A 21,577-nucleotide genomic window follows, 5' to 3' on the forward strand; every position below is an offset into this window, starting at 1 on the left:
CGTGCTCTTAACACTGCACCAAACTGATTGCATAGGAATGTAATTCCTTAAATCATACTAAAACTTGATATGAATACAAATTGAAGGAAGCCTGTGAAATTTTCATCAATCATCCTAATCTAAATAATGGTGACCTAAAAATCCCAACAATATAGATGGCTCACATTTAACCCACAACTTCTGTTTCAAGTTCTTCAGCAAAACCTCATTTCAGGACTATAAGCAATAATTTCAGCTCTTATTTCATGCACTGGTCAACACCAATACTGTTTTTAATTTATTTGTTAGTAGTCTCTAGCCAAACAGATAACAGGACTCTAGCTATCAAGTAGCAGATTTTTTTTTTCCACCACAGGTCAGTCCAGCTGTATTAACAGTGGGCCAAATTAGTGTTACTTTAGCTTACTATGTGTATTAGTAGAAGGTTGCTGCCTGTGATGCAAACAACGTATTGACTGCTTCTTTGACTTGAAACCGCCGGCCACCAAGGAAAGATTTCAGATGTTTGAACAGATGAAAGTCACTTGGCGTCTGGTAAGCATGCCATGTCATTTATTCTGGATCGCGCGACACAGTTTCTTAAGGGTTTGGCAGTATATACTCACGTCGATTGTGAAGCCTTGACCCAAGAAGTCTACCAGCAAAATTCCTTGTCCATCCCAAAACACAGTGCACATGATTTTCCGAGTGGAAACCGTCATCTTCAATTTCATCTTGACCTGGTGATGAGGTGTGCCTCCACTCCATGGACTGTTGTTTGGATTCAGGAGTTGTGTGCAACAACCAAAGTCTCGTCCCCGGTGACAAGTCTGCTCAGGAAAGCATCGCCATTCTCATGGTAGTGTGTGTGTCAAGAATTTCAATGCATTGTCCAGCCAATTCACTTTGTGTTATTCTGTAAGCAACTTCGGCACCCAACGTGCACACAATTTCCAATAATTCGGTTTCTCCAACACAATTTCATGAAGACATGAACGTGAAACTTCTGGAAATTGCAGCAAGAGTGACATCATAGTGAATCCCCTATTCTGTTGAATCTTCTTTTCAACTGAACAAACAAAATCATCAGTCACTAAAGATGGTCGCCTGCTCCATTCATCATCATCATGCACACCTGTCCTTCCTTCATTTAAAAGTCTTACCCATCTTTTGTACCACTGAATCAAACATTCCATGTTCTCCATAAACCTCGATAATTTGCCGATGAATTTCAGCTGCTTTAACATTCCTCACATTCAAGAAACGGATAACTGACCTAATTTCACATGCAACAGGCGATTCGATTTTCTTAGACATTATAAACATCACCAACTCCTTGCCTAAGGAATCAACAAACTCAGCATGCATGTGCATCATTGCAATCGCAGCACTGCAGTGAAAATATTTAAAAATGGAACTTACTTTCTGGACGTCCCTCATATATAAAACAAAACTGCTTACAGAATATGAAAGTGTAACTCAAAAAGTTTCATTACCTATAGATATAGAATCAATACTGCAGAATGCTAAACAACTTCAACATGCATGCCTTTCTTGGCATGCAAGATGTTCAAGCAATAATCAATTTCCCTCCAAGTGTTCTCCATCATTTGTGGTGTAACTGTTACATCACAGCAACAATTCTAGTCTTTAGTTCATTGAAGGAGGTGACATGGGTCTGGTAAACAATGCCATTCATGTATCCCAACAGGAAGAAATCAAGTGCCGTAATATCAGGTGAGCACAGAGGTCATGGAATTGGTCCACCATGCCCAATCCAGCACACAGGAAAATGCATGTCAAGAAATTCTCGGACAATAAGAGCCCAATGTGGCGGTGCTCCATCTTGCTGGTGATCTTCCAACTGGGATAACAAATACAGCTGTAGCATGTCCAGCATAGCAGTTCACCACTGTTTTTTCCGCAAAGAAAAAAAGGGCCCCAAAACTTCTGAACATGACAAAGTGCACCAGACATTCACCTTTGGACTATCTGTTTTGAATACTTGAATGGCGTGATCCCCATATTCTGCAGCTATGATGATGATTTACCCTCCCTTATATGCAAAATGTTGCTTCATCACTAAATATCCATCTCCAAAGTAATTTTCATCAGCTTCGACTTCCAACAAAATGTCTTAGACAAATTGGAAATGCCAGGGTTTATTGTCCGGCTGTAAACCCTGCACAATGTGCAGTTTGTAGGCACGGAGTTGAAGACAGTTATGAAAACCCTCCAAACAGTTGTTTGTGGTATACCTAACTGCAAAGAAGCTCATCTAGTTGATTTTTGTAGGCTTCAATAAAAAGTTTCCTGGATTCAGTCAACATCTGCCTGCGAGTTGCTTGGTCTTCCCACTCCTTTTTGGTGCTGAACACTACCTGTCTTTTGAAATTGCTTTAACCAACGTTGGATAGCATTATCTGAAGGTGGATATTTTTCATACTGAGTTCTGTAATAACACTGATTGTAATAATGGACTTTGTTTTGAAAAACCAAAGTACGCACATATTGCTTTTCTTGAACAGTTGCCATTTTTGAAGTATTATATTATCCCTCAGACATCAATGTGGCAAGTACAGAGTTGTCAAATAAAACTTTCTGAGTGACACTTTAATATTCTGTAAGCTGTTTTATTTTGTAGCTTGTAGGTACGAAGTTGAAGGTGTTTATGAACAACCCTCCAAACAGTTGTTTGTGGAATACCTAACTAGAAAGAAGCTCGTCTAGTTGATTTTTGTGGACTTCAATAAAATGCTTCCTGGATTCAATCAACATCTTTTCTTGTGAGGTGCTTGGTCATCAAGATTTTGGTGCAGAACACTACCAGTCTCTTGAAATTTTCAAACCAGAAAATTTTCTGGTTTGAAAATTTTGCACAAAAACTCTGACAATAATTGAGAATTGCCCTGTGTGTGTGTGTGCATATTTCATATGATGACCTTGATATGAAGGTCAAAATGTCAAGTAATTATTTCTGTTTATAGCAAACTGAAGTTATTACTCTAACACAGTAGTGGTCTCCATAAGAAAATTATGGAGACAACTTCTTACAAGACTAGAGAAAAATGGAGGAATGGTGGTGGCCATTAGTGGAGAATCCATGGAAATACTTATAAAAAGACATAATGCAGCCATGGGTAATTGATTGCAGGTAGTCACTGAGAGAAGAGAGGTCATCTCCTAAGAAAACAGCTCTCTTCCGGATATAATCAAGCATCCTGAGGAAGCACTGTGTTGCACCAAAAGAGATGTGAGAACAATATTTTAAGGTTGCAGGGATTTGGGATTTATAAAGATTTAGGAGTTTAGCAGAAGAGAAATAATGTTTAGAATGAAAAATAATACTAAACTTTTCAGAAGCTGCAGAAGCTATGAATATGATGTGTTCATGACAAGATACAGATGTAAAAGTCAGCCCAAGAAGAAGAAAAACTTGATATTGATTAGTGAGAGGAAGATTATCAAAAGTGAAGGAGAGTGAGACAAAATCTTTCTTCTGGGAAATACTTTTCTGTGTTTTGGAAGCGTTAAAATTCAGAGAGAAAATTTACATAGAAAAGATCCATCATCACATGCAATGAATTACCAGAAAAAAGATGGCAATTAACTTGTAGGAGGGAGACTATAAGATGGTAACCTGGTAAGAAGGCCAGGATGCCAAACTCAATCAAATGTCTTGGAAATATGAGGTGACCACACGAGTTTCTTCAAATCTTTTCGTGGACTGCGTCCAAAGGTGGTAAGGTTAGCGAGGGAGTCTATTGTAAGATTCCTTGCTAAGAGACACACACAACTGACTGGTATCTGAATAGTGAGAAGCTGGTTATCAATGACCTTCTCCATCACTTTTGAATGTATTGAGGTGAGGACAATGGGATGATAGTTTGATGGCTAGCTTTTATGTCCCTTTTTTCGAAACAGGCTGGATAAAACTTGCTTTAATGCTGTTGAAAAGATGCCAAATGAGTATGACCTTGCAAAGGTGATATAGGGTTGGTGTAAGTTCTGAAGCGCAAGCTTTTAGTTTATATCTGGAGGGATATGATCTGGACCAAGGGCCTTATTAGTATTGAGGCTACTGAGTATTTTTTTGATACCCTGTTGAACAAAAGATGAGAAGAGACAAATTTTTGGGTTTGTGGAATAACAGGAGATTTCCATTGGTCATTTAAACAAGAGTTGCAGGACAAGATGAGAAGTCTGCCTTACTTCAGGAGATGCTACCACTGTTCCCACAGGATAAAAGAGATGGAAACATAACATTACAAAGTTTTGCCCAGCAACCTTGACAAGAGATCAGAAGGCTCAACTACCATTTGAGTGGGAAAGCAAGCTTAGTGCATTTGGTCCTTGCAAATTTTGCTTTATATTTGTTTTGTGTAAGTTGAATGAGATGCTGGAGTTTTTAAGTTCAGCAATGAGTGCATGCTGCATTTTTAGCTTGGAATGCTTGGCACATTTGTTAGGAAACCAAAACTTGGATAAGGCTCAGGGATTTCGGAGTGGGATATAAATACTTTCATCCCAGTAAGAATAATTTGGTTACTAAACTGGAGCAAGTGTTTGAATGAGGTGAGCAGAAACAATCAGATCAAGGAAAAGAGGCATAGAAATCCTGAAGGTCATCCCAACTGGCACCATTACAATGCCACAGGATATGAGACAAACCGGCTGGAAGAAGGACAATATGTAGGGGGGAGGGGGGGAGGACAAGAGTATGGTCAGAGTTGACAAGAAGAGCGTTAACATTAACAGTGCATTTGGAGGGAGAGCTGGTTAAGAAAAGTCTACAGTGTTTTGGAAGAACAATGAGAATTATCTGGAATTCAAAGAATTCATGCACAAGTCTTAGTAATGACTAGTCTGTGACCTGAACATGAGTCTGGAGAGTTATTATTAGCCTTGCCAGTCTTTCCAATCTTCCCAGATTATTTTTGCCAGAGATCTTACTCTGTTGTTTAAATCTATGAATCAGGTTTTCCTTTATATCAGCTGCATTCTCTAATAGGAACCTTTCTTAGAAACATATGCAGAAGTAAGTCTCGTTGTCAATTTCACATTTTGAAATTTACTTGTATCATTCAGTTTTGAGGTTGTTCCATTAGCTGATTTGTTGCTGCTTTATTCCTCAACTTGAAATTGGCTCAACTTCAGAAAAGTTTGTGTTTAGTGCTGAGTAATATGCTATTTCCTCTTTTCCCAAATTCTTATTTTTAGTCTCAGTAAGACTAATTATTTCAAAGTATATTTATAAGTTTATGATAGACCCACTTTTTTTTTTTGCTATGGTTTCTATGTTCATGGTGCTGGCTTTCAGTTTTGAGGTTATTCTATTAGCTTGTCATCCCCCCCTCTCCCCACATACAATAAAGCATCTTGAATAAATGGATGATATCTGATTGCATTGTCACACCATGATATATATAGGTAGTTTCAGCTGATGGAGAAACAATTCATGTTTTCTGATTTCCCATATGGTGTGGGAGAGAGAGAGAGAGAGAGATGAAATACAGTAAGGGTCCCTGCTTTATGGCATTGCACTTTATGATAATCTACTTGTACAATGATTTTAAATTATGACAAGTGTCCAAAAATAAACTGATGCATTCATTCATACAATGGCTTTAGCAACATGATGCTGCTGCTAAATCTGGAATGAACACTTAAATTGTCTTCAGTGTTTCATTCGACATTTAACTGAGATGCAACATCTTTCTGAAAAAAAAAAAGACTTATAAATAGATAATAGTTGAATCTTTGTACATATGGTATTAAGTCTTTTCGTATAAGATTGTAAATGGTCCTTAAATAACGATAAGAAAATAAGGTATTGTAAAGGCGACTTTGTAACAAGAAGGTCAAAGTTTAGCGTAAATAATTGTAATCCAATTAAGAACATGACCACAGGCAAATTGCAATACGAACCGAAGGCACGTGTAAACTAACTTTGGTAGATGCAATGAGAAGAGAACTTACAATGTGCAAAATTTGGGTGGCATCTGTAAAATCAATGACGTAATAGGGAGAACAGATACAGAGCCTATAAAAGTTTTAGTGACGCTAGTTCGAGACTTCTTTTTGGTAGTTATTTTTCAACTCGTTCAAGTTTTAAGTGTTGGCTGTCCCCTGCGGTTTTCTGTGGGTAGTTGCTTCGATGTGACGGGAACGAGTGACGTTCGGTAGTGACAATGTGGCTAAGTAGCAGGCTTGTCCAAGGATAGCCATTTCATGCGACAAGACGAACAGCGAACACCAAGGTTTCGAATAGCACCAAGCACATATTTCCGTCTGATGGGTTCCTGAGCATAAGGTTAGAAAGAAGCATGGGGGGGGGGGCAAAAATAAAAGACAAGGAAGCGATCGGAAGAAAGTCTAAAGGAACAGAATGAGAAATATCGTCTAATTGAATTCGTCAGGCTGGTAAAGTAGAGGTTATGTCTTATTGTATAATATCTTGAAGCCAGGGTGAGCAATTGTGTGTAAAATTTGTAAATCGGACTCGTTAAAGCAGAATTCAGGACTTTAGCACCTATTCCTTTAACAAAGGATCTTTGGTATTAGAAGTGTAAAGTTTCAAGTATTGTTGTTAATTTTAGGTCGATGCATTGTATTGAAGTTAATTAAGGAGGAAATGCGATTAAACCTACTTATTTGTATTAAGTAATTGGCATATGGGCAGGTTGAAAGTCTGTTATAAATCATCTGATGAGAAATACCTATTGTGAACCTTATCTTGTGTGTTAGTTTAGCTTATTTAATTTTGAGGACCTTTCAACTAGTTAAAGTTTTGTTTAACATGTATCGTATTTAGTATGAATAAATTTCTTTGTCTTTTAACCAAAATACATATCTGATCATTTGAGTCAATGCACCACCTGCTTTAATTATGGAACCTGTATATGTAAGAAGCGTGGGAGTTTAAGATAGGAAACGGTTACGACTGCAGTTAAGAATGAATTAGTAAGGGCTTGAGTAATTCTGATAGTTTTGGAAATTGTGATAATCTGTGAATCATATCTCTGACAAGAAATTCTTTCTTGTATAGGAACTAAGATGGCGCAGCTAAACAAATAAATTCTCTTAGTTCCGAAAAGGATTTGATACCAGATTTTCAATCAGGGAGAAATTGGATTAAAGAGAATGCTTCAAGCTCTAACTAGAAACATTCTATTTGTTTGAGTTTTGCACATGATTCTAATTCTAGGATAGGCTACGGAAAATCATAGAAGGAGCACAGCAGATAAGAACTTGATTGGAGTTTTAAAGTAAAAAAAAAAAATTTGTTATTTAGAAAGAAATTAAAGAAGCAATGAGTTTTAGAAATAAAAATATAGAAAAACAATGACATTACACTGCTATGAATCAACCTATGTGCAGTTTTCATGCACCCAGTTTGTTTATGATATTGCTACTGAACTGCATCGCTCACTCTGTGTTCATAATTCACAGTGAAACACCAAAACACAGAGTGAGGGATGCAACAATGTCATAAATAATGTGAATCCATGAAAACTGAACACCAGCTGATTCAACAGCAGCATCATGTTGCTAAAGCCATTACATGAATGAATGAATGTGTCATTATATAAAAGAGCACTGGCGATAATTAAAAATCATTGTATGAGAGATCATCATAAAGTGTAATGTCATAAAGCAGGGCTGTTACTGTATTTCATCTCTCCCCCACCATATGGGATATCAGAAAACACCTCTTACTCTCCTACCTCAGCTGTGTTCTGAATAATATCACAAATAACCTTTTTTGCAAAAATAAATAAATAAAAATAAAAAAGAAAGAAAAAAATTATCACCTACTATCATGCAAAATTAGGCATTAAATAGGTAATTCTATAATTTATCATCAATTTGAACATTCTGTGGCATGAGATGCATTCTATTGGAGAACTGACTTTGCTAATAATAATCTACTAAAGAAAGTTTTTTTTTTCTTTTTAAATTGGCAAGTACTAGAAATATTCATACCCGTAATCCTTGAAGCTGATTTAAATTTTTGAAATTCAGCTGTATAGATATCTTCATCATCTTGAGCTGTTGCAGTTGTTGCTTTATCAAGGTCTGTTTCATCAACATCCCCTTTCTTTAATTTCTCTAAACGTTTTCTAAAAACATAAAGTACCATCCAAGTAATCAAAATTTATAACCACTGGAGTTTCTGATTACAGATAAAATGCAGGGTTTTAAATATTCAAGTAAAATTTTTGAATAATCTTTTTAATAAAAATGTAATTTTTAAAATTATTAAAGCTGTATGTAATTAAAAGCTGTATGTTTTTTAAACACCAACAGAGAAAACTGGATTTTGTTATTCTGAAAGATATAAAGAAATTAATTTTCAAAAAATAAAATTAATTTGTATATATATAAAGGTGCTTCTCAAGTTAGGTGACATTACTGAGCTTCGGATGTAGACATAACATACTGTATGTGTTTGCATCGAAAATTATATAAGCCTGATGGTTATTAAGGAAACAAAAAATAAGGCTTCAAAGAGTAAAGTAAACATAAGTATGAAAATATAACAAATATTTTTTTATCTAACCTCTAAAAATTCCAGAACATCATTGCAAATACTCCAGGGACAGAAATTTGTTTTTAATGCATAAATATTCTTGTCATTTAAGTAAATTAAACCACAAGAATGAAATGAACAAGGGATATTTATTAAGTAGTTGATAATTTCATTAGATAACTTCAGAGCACAAAAAACTGGTCACAACATACAGGTACAAACACAATTAACACTGGAAATAATTCAAACTGTAACACACAGAAAAGAACTGAAGTTCTACTTTGGTACCCTCTAATGCTGGATTCAAAAGAAAAAAGTTATTGCATTTTTTTATCCATTACAACTGGATTTGTTTCCAACACTTAGTGTTAGAAACAAATTCTGGTTTGAAATCTAGCAAAATATCAGCTACTTAATAAACATCATATTTATTTCATTCTTGTGGTGTCGGTTAATATAACTTAAGCTGAATAACTGCCCAATAGTCTTCAATTTCTGGTATGGAATAATTTTAGATCATTAACTGTTTAAAAGTAATGAGAATGAAATGAATAAAAAGTGTTACTTATCATTATTTATATGGTCTTATTTTGCATAATTTTGTAATAACAATTATATGTAACATCACTAACATTATAACTTATTACAAAATTATGCAAAATAAGACCATACAAATAATGATAAGTAACACTTTATATTCATTTCATTTAATTATAAGTAACAATACCTTGGTGCATGGGTTCCATGCTGCCAAGCACATTGTCAGGATGTGGACAGGTGAATGGCTTCTGAATACAGATGTTAGCTGTGAATAAACAGGAAAACCTGTAAATAAGCAGTTGCAGACAATGAGACAGCATCTAAACAGGAAGTGGTGAGATATGGCATAGCTATCTCTATAAAAAGCCACATTTTCCAATGATGAGACATAATGAGATGTAACTGCCATTAAGTAAGTTCCAGAAGGCTGGATGTTGGAGATGAAAGAAAAAGTTATTCACTAATCTGGATGAATGAAAAAGATTTTCCACTAATCTTGATGAATGTTGTTGCTGACAACATTCATCCAGATTAGTGGAAAATTACCCATCCCATAAACGACAGTGTGAAGGATATCATCGTAGGCAAATGATCATGAAAATGAAAGATGGTTAGCACACCAAACTTCTTTAGAAGGCTACTGCTGAACAAGAAAAGCAATGGGAAACCACCTGGTTCCTAAGGAATAGAGAGAAGACAAAATAATATCTCTTCACAAGCATGGTTCAAGAAGAGAAGTTTTCAAACACAGGTATGTATATCTGCAGTTGTGATCAAAGTGTTGGAAAATTTGGTTAGAAATAGAATACAGGATTGGGTTGATAAACATAAGATTGTCTATGATGGTCAGCATGGATTTGTGAAAGGCAGGTCTTGTTTTAGCAATCAGCTCATGTTTTATGATAAGGTGAAGAATGTGTTGGATAAGGGAGAATCATATACAGTGATATTCTTGGATTTTGCAAAAGCATTTGATAGATTATCACATGATAAGTTGATGTACAAGCTGCAGAGGATAGGAATAAATGGTATATTGGTTAGATGGATCGGAGACTGGCTCTCTGAACGATAATAACAACAAGTTGTGTATGATGGAGCCATGTCTCAGAAAAGGAAGGTGACCAGTGGTGCAACTCAAAATTTCTGTTCTTGGGCCCTTACTGTTTAACTTGTTTGTTAATGATATTTCATGTGGATTGACTGGAGATCTTCAAATGTTTGTCGATGATGCAAAATTAGGTAGAATTATCAGTAGTGCTGATGCCAATTCAAATCTTCCTCTATAGGAAGATTTGAATAGACTTTCAGCTTGGACAAATGAGTGGGGTTATAGTTTTAATGTTAATAAATGCAAGGTTGGGATACAGAGATATTACTATTATTATTATTACTATTATTACGGGCAACTCCAGGGAGTCATTGGACTCATCGAGGGAGGCCCCAAATCATATTCATCACAACTATTTGACATTCATACAGTATCTATCATACCTCGCCTTAAACTCATTCACTGTCACAGCGTCCACCACAGACTCAGGGAGCGCATTCCACTCATTCACTACTCTAAAAGTAAAGAACCCAGCTCTAACACCTTTACTAACCACACTTTTGCCCAGTTTCCATGGATGTCCCCTAGTCCTCCCACAACCAGCCCTGTTCTCAAAAATATCTTCTGAATTAATTTTATAGAAACCCTTCAGTAATTTGAATGTCTCAATCATATCTCCCCTCCTCCGCCTATCAACCAATTTTTGCAACCCACAAATCCTCAACCTGTTCTCATACGGTTCATTCCACAGACCTGCTATCATCTTGGTCACTCGCCTCTGGATCCTCTCCACCTCCTCCCCATCAAGAAGAAACCTAGGTGACCAAATCTGAGCACAGTAGTCTAGATGGGGTCTTATGAAGGCTCGATACAGAGGAACAATAACCTGCTTGTCTCTGCTTGTCATCGTATTCTTCAGTAACCAAGTGATTTGATGAGCTGTTTTGGTCACTTTTGCAATGTGTCCCCTAAATTTCAATTCCTTATCTACCAACACTCCTAAATCTCGTGCCTCATCAATTTCCTGGAGCACGGTTCCACCAATGCAGTAAACTGCCGCCAATCTTTTCACCCCAAAATGCATAACCTTACATTTTGCCACATTAAACTGACATCCATTCTCCTTAGCCCAGACCTCCAATCTATCCAAATCATCCTGCAAAATTTTGACGTCATCTGCATTCACTATTGCCCTACCCAACTTCGCATCATCCGCAAACAAATGAACTGTTCCTCTCAGATCATTTCCCATATCATTTATGAACAAATTAAACAGCAGTGGTCCAAGAACAGATCCTTGTGGCACACCACTAGTCACAGGCCGTCTTGTGGACTCTACTCCCGAGTAAACCACTCTCTGATATCTCTCCATCTCACCAACCTTATGTCCATTCCCATATGCTGCAATTTACTGATTAGAATTCCATGTGGAATCCTGTCAAAGGCCTTGGCAAGGTCCAGTAGAATCACCGTAAACCCATTACCCTTATCCAGTTCAGCCGTCACTGTGTTATAATACGTGAGCAAGTTACTGAGGCATGACCTACCCTTCACAAAACCATGCTGTCCCCGATACAGTATCCCATTTTCTTCTATCCAATCTTGTATTTTCCTCTTGACTATTTTCTCTAAGACCTTGACAATGATTCCTAATATGCTAATCAGTCGGTAATTTACTACAACAGTCTTGGAACCACCTTTATGCAGTGGAACTATTTTCCCCTCTTTCCACCCGCTCGGGACTAACCCAGACCCGAGACTCAAATTAAACAAAATGGTCAAGGGTACTGACAATTCTTTAGCTGCTTCTCGTACAACACGAGCTGGTATACCATCCAATCCCACAGATGTATTGACATTGAGGTTATGCAATAGACTACTCACCTCCACTTCATTAACCACAATTCCCGTATAATCTACTGGTTTATTCGTTTCTGCAATGTCACCACCTGGATGATATACTTTTGCAAAGTGCTCACTCAGTAACTCAACTATCTCAACTGATTCAGTTACCTCCCTACCATCGGCATTCTTTAAAATCAATCTGCCATGTACATTTTTCCTTTTACTTGCTACATATCTAAAAAACTGTTTAGGATTCTCTTTAGCCTGCATGGCCAATGTTCTTTCGTAATCCTTTTTTGCTTTTCTTACCACACTCGTCACCCTTCTGGCCTGTGCTTTATACCGTTCATGTGCCTGCCGGTCACCCTTCTCCTTAAATTCCCTCCATAGTTGTTTCTTTTTTTGCAACTCAAGCTTAATGGTGTTATTCATCCATTTAACCCCTACTTGATTTATTATTCGGACTCTAGGTATACAGTCAGCCATTGCTTCATGCAAGCACTTCTTAACTACCTCCCATGCACTATCAACTTCTAGTCCTTGCAGTTGTACATGCCATGGCACTGAACCAATCAAACTCCTAAGCTTGTCATACTTTCCAGCCCGATAATTCCACATGTACCCTGTCTTAATTGAAAATTCTACACCTTTAGCCACCTCCCAAGTTAAGACCCTATGATCACTCTCACCGATTGGTGGCAATGTGGTCATATTTGTTACAGCCAAATCCTCAGATGTAATTACTAGGTCAAGCACTCTCTGACCCCTAGTATTTTCCATTACATGCTGTCGCAGATAGTTATCCCTTAATAACCGCATAAAATCCAGTTCCTTCCTCCCGTGTGTCCTCTCCTCACTCCAATCAATGCGACCATAGTTGAAATCTCCCATAATAATCACCCTCCTTCCACCCATTTCTTCTATTTGCTTGTGCATACTGTCACCACCATCTTTTCCATCACCTGGTCTATAGCAGCACCCAATTGTATATTTAGTTCTGTTAGCCACAATCTCACACCAAATGGCCTCAAATGTGCTCTTTTCTCTATCCTGCAATTCAACTTCTATTCTCCTTGGCTGGAGCTCATCAGCTATCATCAACAATACTCCTCCCCCCATTTTATTCTCTCTGTCATTGCTGAACACACTATACCCATCACATTCAATCCCACTAGTTATATCATCTACAGTCAGCCATGTTTCACTAATACCTATAACCTGTGGTCTGGAAGTGCCAACCATGGCCAAAAACTCTTCCTTCTTGTTCCTAATACTCCTAGTATTAGTGTACATGAATTTAAGACCCCCATTAGCCCCAACCCTACCTTGATGCCTTATATTAACTATCCCACTCAGATTTGTTGTCCTTATTTGCTCTGGCATATTATATTCATTCTTACATTCAACTGCCTCCATAAGGACTGTATCTCTACTCCCCCCCCCTAACAAATCTAGTTTCCCTGAATTTGCACATCCACTACATTCAGCAACACTTTCTCAAGTCTTCTTACACCGTAACCATTCAAATGCAAGCCATCCATCTTATATAGATCATTTCGCCCATCAAACTCACTCCACACATCCACAAATTCCACACCACTCATCATACATAACCCACGCATAAAGTCATTTGCAATTATAGCCCTCCTTTTAAACATTTCACTGTCATACCGTGGCAAAAGACTAATCATTCTAACTCTCTCACTCTTTTCTTTTGCTAACTCAAACAATTCATTCAGGTCTTCTATCATTTCCATTTTATCTCCTTTCAAATCATTCGTACCTGCCACAACAATCATTTCTTTCACCCTTTCCTTTTGCTCTCTAATAGACGCAGTTACGTCCTTTATGGTCGCACCAGGTTGGTACGATTTTGTCAAATCCTCTACTAACACACCTCGTACTAACGAGTCTCCATACAGCACTCTATCCTTCATTTTGTTCACGTTCACATTCGTACGTCTATTTTTCCTGTCATACCTTTTATTATTGGTTGGTTCATTCAGTCTACTTTTGTTCATGCACTCTAGCTGCTGTTTTGCTCTTTCTATCGCACTATTCAACAACGCGATCTCACTCAATGCATCTATCTCATCTTTTTTGTTCTCTGAGAAACCATTTATACTATCATTCACATTTTCTACATTCACACTCTCACAATTTTCATGTACAACCTTGCCGTTTCCTGTCATATCCCTGTTTCCTTCATTCTGAAGGTTGACAAAAATATCACACTCACGATCCGAAATACACTTCAATTCCGCATTCTCCCTACATTTTCTACACACATTCAATCCTTTATTATCATCTAACCACACTCCGACCGCATTCCGCAAAGCGTACATTTCACAGCTAGTACACTGACTCATTTCTTTTATGCTACCGTTCTTTGATAACGATGGTGAACCTTCATTACTGGCCGCCATTTTCCTTCGCACAGGTGCCATACTTATCTGTGACGTGTTTTGTCAAATTATACCCTAATCTTTAATAATTATTCAATTAATAAATAAGAGGAAAAAAAGTACAAACATCAGAACATTTAAGTACTAAATATAATTAAATAAAATGAAATATAACTAAATACAGTAACTTAGCTTCGTTTTGTCTTCCACCGTTACGCGTTCGATTCCGACGGTACCAAAATATATTATATCGCGACAGCAACTAACTTCCAAAAAACAACCACTGAAGTACACTCGTATTCAGAGAAACAATTTAGCACTCAAAAACGTAGAAAAACGGGGAAAAAAGCGGACTATTCACCGATTAAAAATCACTTTCTTCTGCAGCTCAAATTCACCGCCACGTGCTACGGCGACGCTAGCGCCACTCCAACAACACTTGTTGTTGATGGAGTGGCGCTAGATATAAGGCTACATACTATATTGGTGGAGCTGTACTTCAGGAAGTGGATGAGATTTGGGATCTTGGAGTGATGCTGGACAGTGGACTGAATTTCCGCGGGTACATTGCACGTGTTGCAAAGACTACACATCATATAGCTGCTATGATAAAAAGTACAGTTTTCATTGTGATGTGGAAACACTAGAGGGGATCCAAAGACGAATAAACAAAGCGATATCAGGACAATGGAGTTTTGGCTATGAAGAGTGTTTAAGAGAATGTGGATTACAGAGGTGGATTGATAGGAGGAGAAAGAGGAGATATGATAGAGAGCTTCAAGTTAGTTAAGGGATTCTATTGGATTAATACAGAAGAAATTATAAAAAGAGTGAATGTTAAGATGGGAAGAATGAGAAGCCATCCCTGATAGTTGCATAAAGATGTGATGAAGAAAGGTGCGAGGAGTAGATTTTTTACATGGAGAGTTGTTAGTAAGTGGAATGCATTGCCTGAGTGTGTTGTGAGTGCAGGTAACATAAATAACTTCAAAGCTCATTATGATAGAGATATGGTTGGTTAAGTGGGCGTCCCACAACGAGTCTGTTGACTACATGGAGGTTACCAAATAATAATAATAATAATATGCTGTTAGTTGAATGAACCTCCCACAATGAACCTGCTAACTCCATGGTGGGTGTAATAATAATAAGAATAATAATTAGCCAAAATTTTTTTGTATACTGTTAATTATACAAAGGCCTGGTTGGCTAAGTGTATATATACACTTGGCCAACTAGGTCATGATAGGTATTGTGTATATAGTAGTTAGTTTGGGTCTCCCATGATGAGTCCCCATACTCCATGGAGATACCATATAATAATGGGTGAATTTACTCTATAACCAACAGGCTACAGTTTGGAATCCTGTTGTGGGCATGTCTGTGATTGCCTTTAGGTTGATGATGAAAGGTGTGAGGCAGACACTTTCTCCCACTTATTGGAGGCTTGAAGTGGCTTTAAAAAGATCCATGTATGGACTTTGGTGCAGGGTTTCTGAACTATGTAATATATATATATATATTACATAGTTACATATTACGTCGAAAACTATTAATAAGCATCTATACCACTGCCATCAAAACAACTCAGAAACACAAGACAATCCAAAAGGTTATATCTCTTTACCATATATCAGCTCGCTCTCCACGAAACTAAGAAGAATTGTAAGAAAGCTCAACATAAAAACCTGTTTCTCTACTCTTCCTAACCTAAGATCGATTTTAAGCAAATACAAACAAGCTCACAACCATCTACAATTCCCAGGAGTGTACAAAATCACGTGTGACTGCGGGAAGCAATACTATGGCCAAACTGAAAAATCCATCCTCCTACATCTAGAAGAACATCAGAGAGATATTGCCTACAAAAGAACTAGAGCAAGTACCCTGTCAAGCCATGTACTGTTTTCAGTAAACACAAATGATGAAGGCCATCAACATGAGATAAACTGGACAACAACCTCAAACCTTCATATATGTCGTGACGAGGTAGAGCGACGCATAGTCGAGTCTAAGGAAATTATTATGGACCCCCATCACATAAATAATAACCTCAGCTATAATCTACCAGACTCTTTCAGCTCTGCTATCCGATATTGGCACACGCGTGAAATCAGATGCACACAGTTACTTAACAATAGAACTTCAACACGGACTGTAGCTACAGTTCAAAGCTAACTGATTTTATAATAGTCGTTTTATAGTGATACGATGTTTCTTATAGTGTTTACTTGCTTTCTATGTTCCCACGCCTGAAGAAGTCGGACAATCCGATGAAACATGTTGCATTTTGAATAAATTTAATTGTTATTCTAGTCTCGGTTATAGTCAGTATATATAAATATGAATATATATATACATACATACATGTAAAAATATAAAAGATGTATAAAATTAATAAAAAATAGAAGGATCCTTAACTCACTCATGATACTAATGTACTATAGACATAACTTTTCATGGGTGGGAGCCACATAAAAAATAAATAAGTGACATCTCATGTCGTGCAGGAGTCACCATAGACATCAAGCTCAAAATAAAATACTTACTGGTCTTCTCTATGTCGGAGTTCATGATCAGAGAAAAGACTATTTTCAATTTCAATCTGTTGTATCATGTCAGAGTAATTTTTTTCAAGAGTAGTCATATCTGGTGTAATAACAGGTTTTCGTTCAAGACATAGTGCACCGACAATATGCCACTGAGATAAAGTCTTGGCTTGAATAGCTGAAATAAATAAAAGAGATAAGTAAATCTATTATTAAAATATAAATAAAATAAAAACATAGACACATATTTCTTAATAAATATATAATAACGTGTTATGAAAAACTAAATTCACTCAGGTGCTTTAACAATGTTGAAACCACACATGTCCTTTGGTTAGAAAGATCTGAAACAGCTAGAATATGAGTAAAGATGAATTAGTTTTTTTCATGCAGATAGCAAGATTTTTTCCTCCAGAAAACTTGATTTTCTCCATCATTGCAAAACAGATAAATCTGCCAGAGATGCCAGACCATAGAAATGGGAAAGAAAGGAAAAAGAAAAAAGAGAGAGACAGAGAATTAACTATGCTATCCTAGTAAAAATTAGATTTAGAAGAGCCTAGTTATTTAACTTAATTAGTTAGAGCCTAGTTATTACTTGGCTTAATCACTAAATGAAGATAAGAATAATAACACATTGATGAGATATTCAGTAAAAGAAAATGTAAATGATGTTTTCCAGTCTCAGTAAGACATTACTCACTAATTACTCAAAGAAAATTCCTCTAAGATTACCTACCTACAGTTTTCCTTAAATTCACTGAGCTTCAGTAGAATAACTGCTCTCTCCCCTAGCAATGCATTCCATATAACCAATCCCCCCCCCTCCTTGCAGTAATGCAGCAAGTTTTCCAGGATTATCTCCCAATTAGTTTTTTTTTTTTTTTTTTTAGCTAGAACCTGCTATGCTCTGGTTCCTGCTTCCCTCTCTGCCACAAGTTTTTCACGAGGGTCTTGAAAGCTTTAAGTTAGGATCTCTTTCTCCCCTTTAGTTTTGTAGCACTTTAATAGAACATGTTATGCTCTTGTTTCTGCTCCCTTGAATTGTGGGATTTTATAGCATGGCATAGTAGTAATAGATCACTGCAAAATCTTCATTCCATCCATCTCTGCCCCACTTTTTTTCTGTAAACAGTAATCTCATGCATGAAAGGATCAGTTCAATGAACAGCAATATTGTGGCACCATGAATCAAATAGTCAGACAGAAGAAAGTTTTTTTTTTTTCAGGAATCTAATTGAAAATTATAGATAATGTTGCTGTTTTCTGAAATGTGGGCAAAGCAATTAAGGCTATGAGGCCAAACTGCAGATGCAAGTTCATATGAATAATGCAAATCAAGTATAACTGCAGAAGATGGATAGACTACATCCAGTATATATGTGTGTGAGAGAGAGAGAGAGAGAATTGGTAAACCATTGATTAGTCCAACTGCTAGTTTTAGAATGGAATCTAGAATCTTTAAAGTATTGTACAAACTTCCTTAACTTTAGAGTTAGTACTATTCTTCACATTATTGAAATTATGATCCTCTATCATTTTTACAAATTTTACAATATGTGTCTGTTAAATTAACTCCTCATCTGTCATTCATTAAGATCACTTGCTACCTAGGCTCTCTTCTTCCCCCTCCCCAGACTCTGATATATGGTGAACACCTACCCACCCTCTAATCTAGTCCATTAGCCTATTGTCCACCTCAAATCTTCTCGACTAATATAGTACAGCAAAGCGATAAGCAGAATTTCAAATGCATTTTGCAAAATCCAGGAATACAGTATAATAATGTAAGTACCATTCCCATTATTGAGCAGTTTTCACCTTATGATACAATAAAACATGATAAGGGGAATATGAGCATTCAAAAGTAAGCTTCACCATATATATATATATATATATATATATATATATATGCATTCCTGAGCTTCTACTCGGTTGTAATGGTACATTTTAAAGAATAAATATTTAATGACTTAAACTGAGATAAAATATGAAGCTTTAATGAAAATGATACAACTAGTTTCAGCCTTTTACAGCCTTCTTCAGGTATCCACTAAAGGTAGAACACAGTAATAAAAATTGAAGTTACAAAAAACTGAGAATTACAGGCAAAAAATGCAATACATAATTGACACAAAAAAGTTGTATTTTTCAAGTTGTTCTATCTAACGCGCTATTGTTTGTTGCATGCGAGCTTGCAAGTTCTCGTGAACGCCAGTATTGAACAACTGAAGCATAGCTATAAGGGATGTTGTAACTCAAATTGCTGTTCAAATGTTCAGGATTAAGGAAGATTTCCCTGGACTCCATGATTTTCCTTTCAAACTCATCACTGCAGCGAAAAATGTTTACGGATTATCCTAGCAAACTGAGTGACTCTGTAGATCATCATGAGGAACATAAGTGGATAGGGCAGATGCATGTGATCTTTTATAGGAGATGTCTCTCATATGCTCCTCTATACGAAGTTCAACAGATTTGTTAGTCTGTCCAAAATAAGGAATATTACAATCGCACCACAACTTGTAAACACCTGGATATTTCAGGTTGTGATGAATAGGCTTCGGATGGCTTATAAGAGAACGGACTTTAGGGAGTGTAGTCCTGATGTTGTATTTTTTAAGGACTTTAGTCAATTTATTGGAGGCTGAACTAATGTAAGGTATTGAGATGCTACCTTTAAAATCATTTTTAAAATCATTTGGTTTCCATAGTACACTGCCTAGGATGATCCAGAAGAAATTTCTTAATCTTTTTTCAGAATATCCATTTTGTTTAAAGATAAGAGAAAGGTGATTAATTTCTTTTTTTGAGCTCCTCTGGTTCATTTAAAAGAGAGCGTGCTCTGTGTCCTAAGGTAGAAATAGTTCCGAGCTTTTGTGGTGGAAAGTGATGAGATTGACAGTGCGGACAGATATCTGTTGGTATGAGTGGGTTATTTGTATATAGAGATTTTAAATCTATCAGAGCATCATGTAAGAAATACATCCAGGAATGGAAGGCAGTTATTTTATTCTAGTTCGGCAGTGAATTTTATATTAGAATGCTGGTTGCTAAGATGATGAAGAAAATCCATGAGAGATGTGTGTGTCCGTGACTTCATATGATGAAAATGTCGTCAACATAATTGCACCACATCTTGTAAACACCTGGATATTTCAGGTTGTGATGAATAGGCTTCGGATGGCTTATAAGAGAACAGACTTTAGGGAGTGTAGTCCTGATGTTGTATTTTTTCAACATAACATCTCCAAAGTTTCAGCTTAAGTGAGAAGGACGATATGGCTTTCGTTTCAAAATCTTCCAGGAAAATATTAGAACCGGGGATAAAGGATTGCCCATGCCGCTATTTAAAATTCAGTTAAGATAAATATATTAAAACGTTAACATTTTAAAATATTAAATTTCAGTATTTTATAACTTTTTTTTTTTTTTGTAAATGAATTATAACAGAGAATTTTCAAATTAATTAAAAAAGAAAATAAAAAAGTCCTATTAATTTAACCTGAAAGACAATTTTATTTTGTCTAAAGTCAATTAGAAACATTTCAGTTTATGAAATAAGGGGCGCACTTGTAAACTTTTAGGGCGCAAAATAACCTGGCACCGACAGTGTGTATGTATATTGGTATTTAGGGTCTAGCTCTCACTGAGGAGACCTCAAAAAAGGTTGAAACCGGTCTGGGTAGTAACCCCACCCATAATGCATTGCAGTATACATCTTCTAGTGATATGTACTTTACATTATGGGAAAATACTAAGAATAGTGATCAGAGCTTTACCCACTGTTACAATGAGTTGCCCTGGTGGTTGTAACATCTTTAGACTTGAACTTTGTTTCAGGTGCAAACTTAATTGTTTGCATACTTGGGATTAGGAGTTAAAATAACCAAGTTTATAAAATAACTTGGTTATCCTAATATATATATATATATATATATATATATATATATATATATATATATATATATATATATATATATATATTTATATATATATAGTTATATATATATATATATATATATAACTTAACTTACGTTTAAAATTTGGAAAGCGCATGAAGAGTGAGTTGTGACGTATTCTCCTAAAAAACGTCATCCCAATTTTGGAAAGGAATACTTCACAAACCATTTTATTGTCGCATAGATAATTTAACGTAATACCACACCACGTTAGAACGTATTTCACAAAACAAACTGACGTCCGGGTTTTTCTAGTTGCCAACTCCTCGTAACTCTGATTTCGAATTGCAAATAATTAATTTAAAAAAGGTAAAAAACTAGCCTGTGTAGCTCCTTGAATTTCTGTTTCCAGTCCCTATACTTGGTCAGTTTGTCATGTACTTTTTCTTCTACTCTACTGTCCCCAGGTATTACCACATCAATAAACCACACATTTTAGACCACAGTGATGTTTGGCATATTATGTTTAAGATGTCTATCTTAAATGTAAGGGGTAATTAAGTGTAAGGGGTACAGTATTTTCAGGCAGGACAGAGATGACAGAATGGGGGGAGGGGTTTTATTAATGATAGACGAAACATTAAAGTAAAAAAAGATAGAAGTACCACACTGTGACAGGTATGTAGAGGGCAGTTCATTAGAGGCTGTTTGGTGTGAGATGGAAATTAACAAGGCAAAATATGTAATTGGTTGTTGCTATAATCCAAGGGGAACGA

At 36.4% G+C, this 21,577-nt stretch overlaps 1 protein-coding gene across 2 annotated transcripts in view; it reads right to left on the reverse strand.

Moving 5' to 3' along the window:
* Positions 1-21,084, reverse strand: part of mRpL46 (mitochondrial ribosomal protein L46) — a 77,451-nt gene extending 56,367 nt beyond the window's left edge. For both annotated transcript variants that reach the window (XM_090390974.1, XM_090390973.1), the window contains exons 1-3: positions 20,937-21,084; positions 16,900-17,077; positions 7,966-8,102 (exon numbers count right to left, since the gene is read on the reverse strand). In XM_090390974.1, the coding sequence (XP_090247100.1) occupies positions 7,966-8,102; positions 16,900-17,077; positions 20,937-21,030 (409 nt within the window). In that variant the 5' untranslated portion in view covers positions 21,031-21,084. The remainder of the gene's footprint in view (positions 1-7,965; positions 8,103-16,899; positions 17,078-20,936) is intronic.
* Between the last annotated feature and the right edge of the window lie 493 nt (positions 21,085-21,577).

Source organism: Typopeltis vanoorti, chromosome 1 (assembly GCF_054136105.1).
Source record: "Typopeltis vanoorti isolate ZY-2024b chromosome 1, IOZ_Tvanoo_1.0, whole genome shotgun sequence".
Lineage (NCBI taxonomy): Eukaryota > Metazoa > Arthropoda > Arachnida > Uropygi > Thelyphonidae > Typopeltis > Typopeltis vanoorti.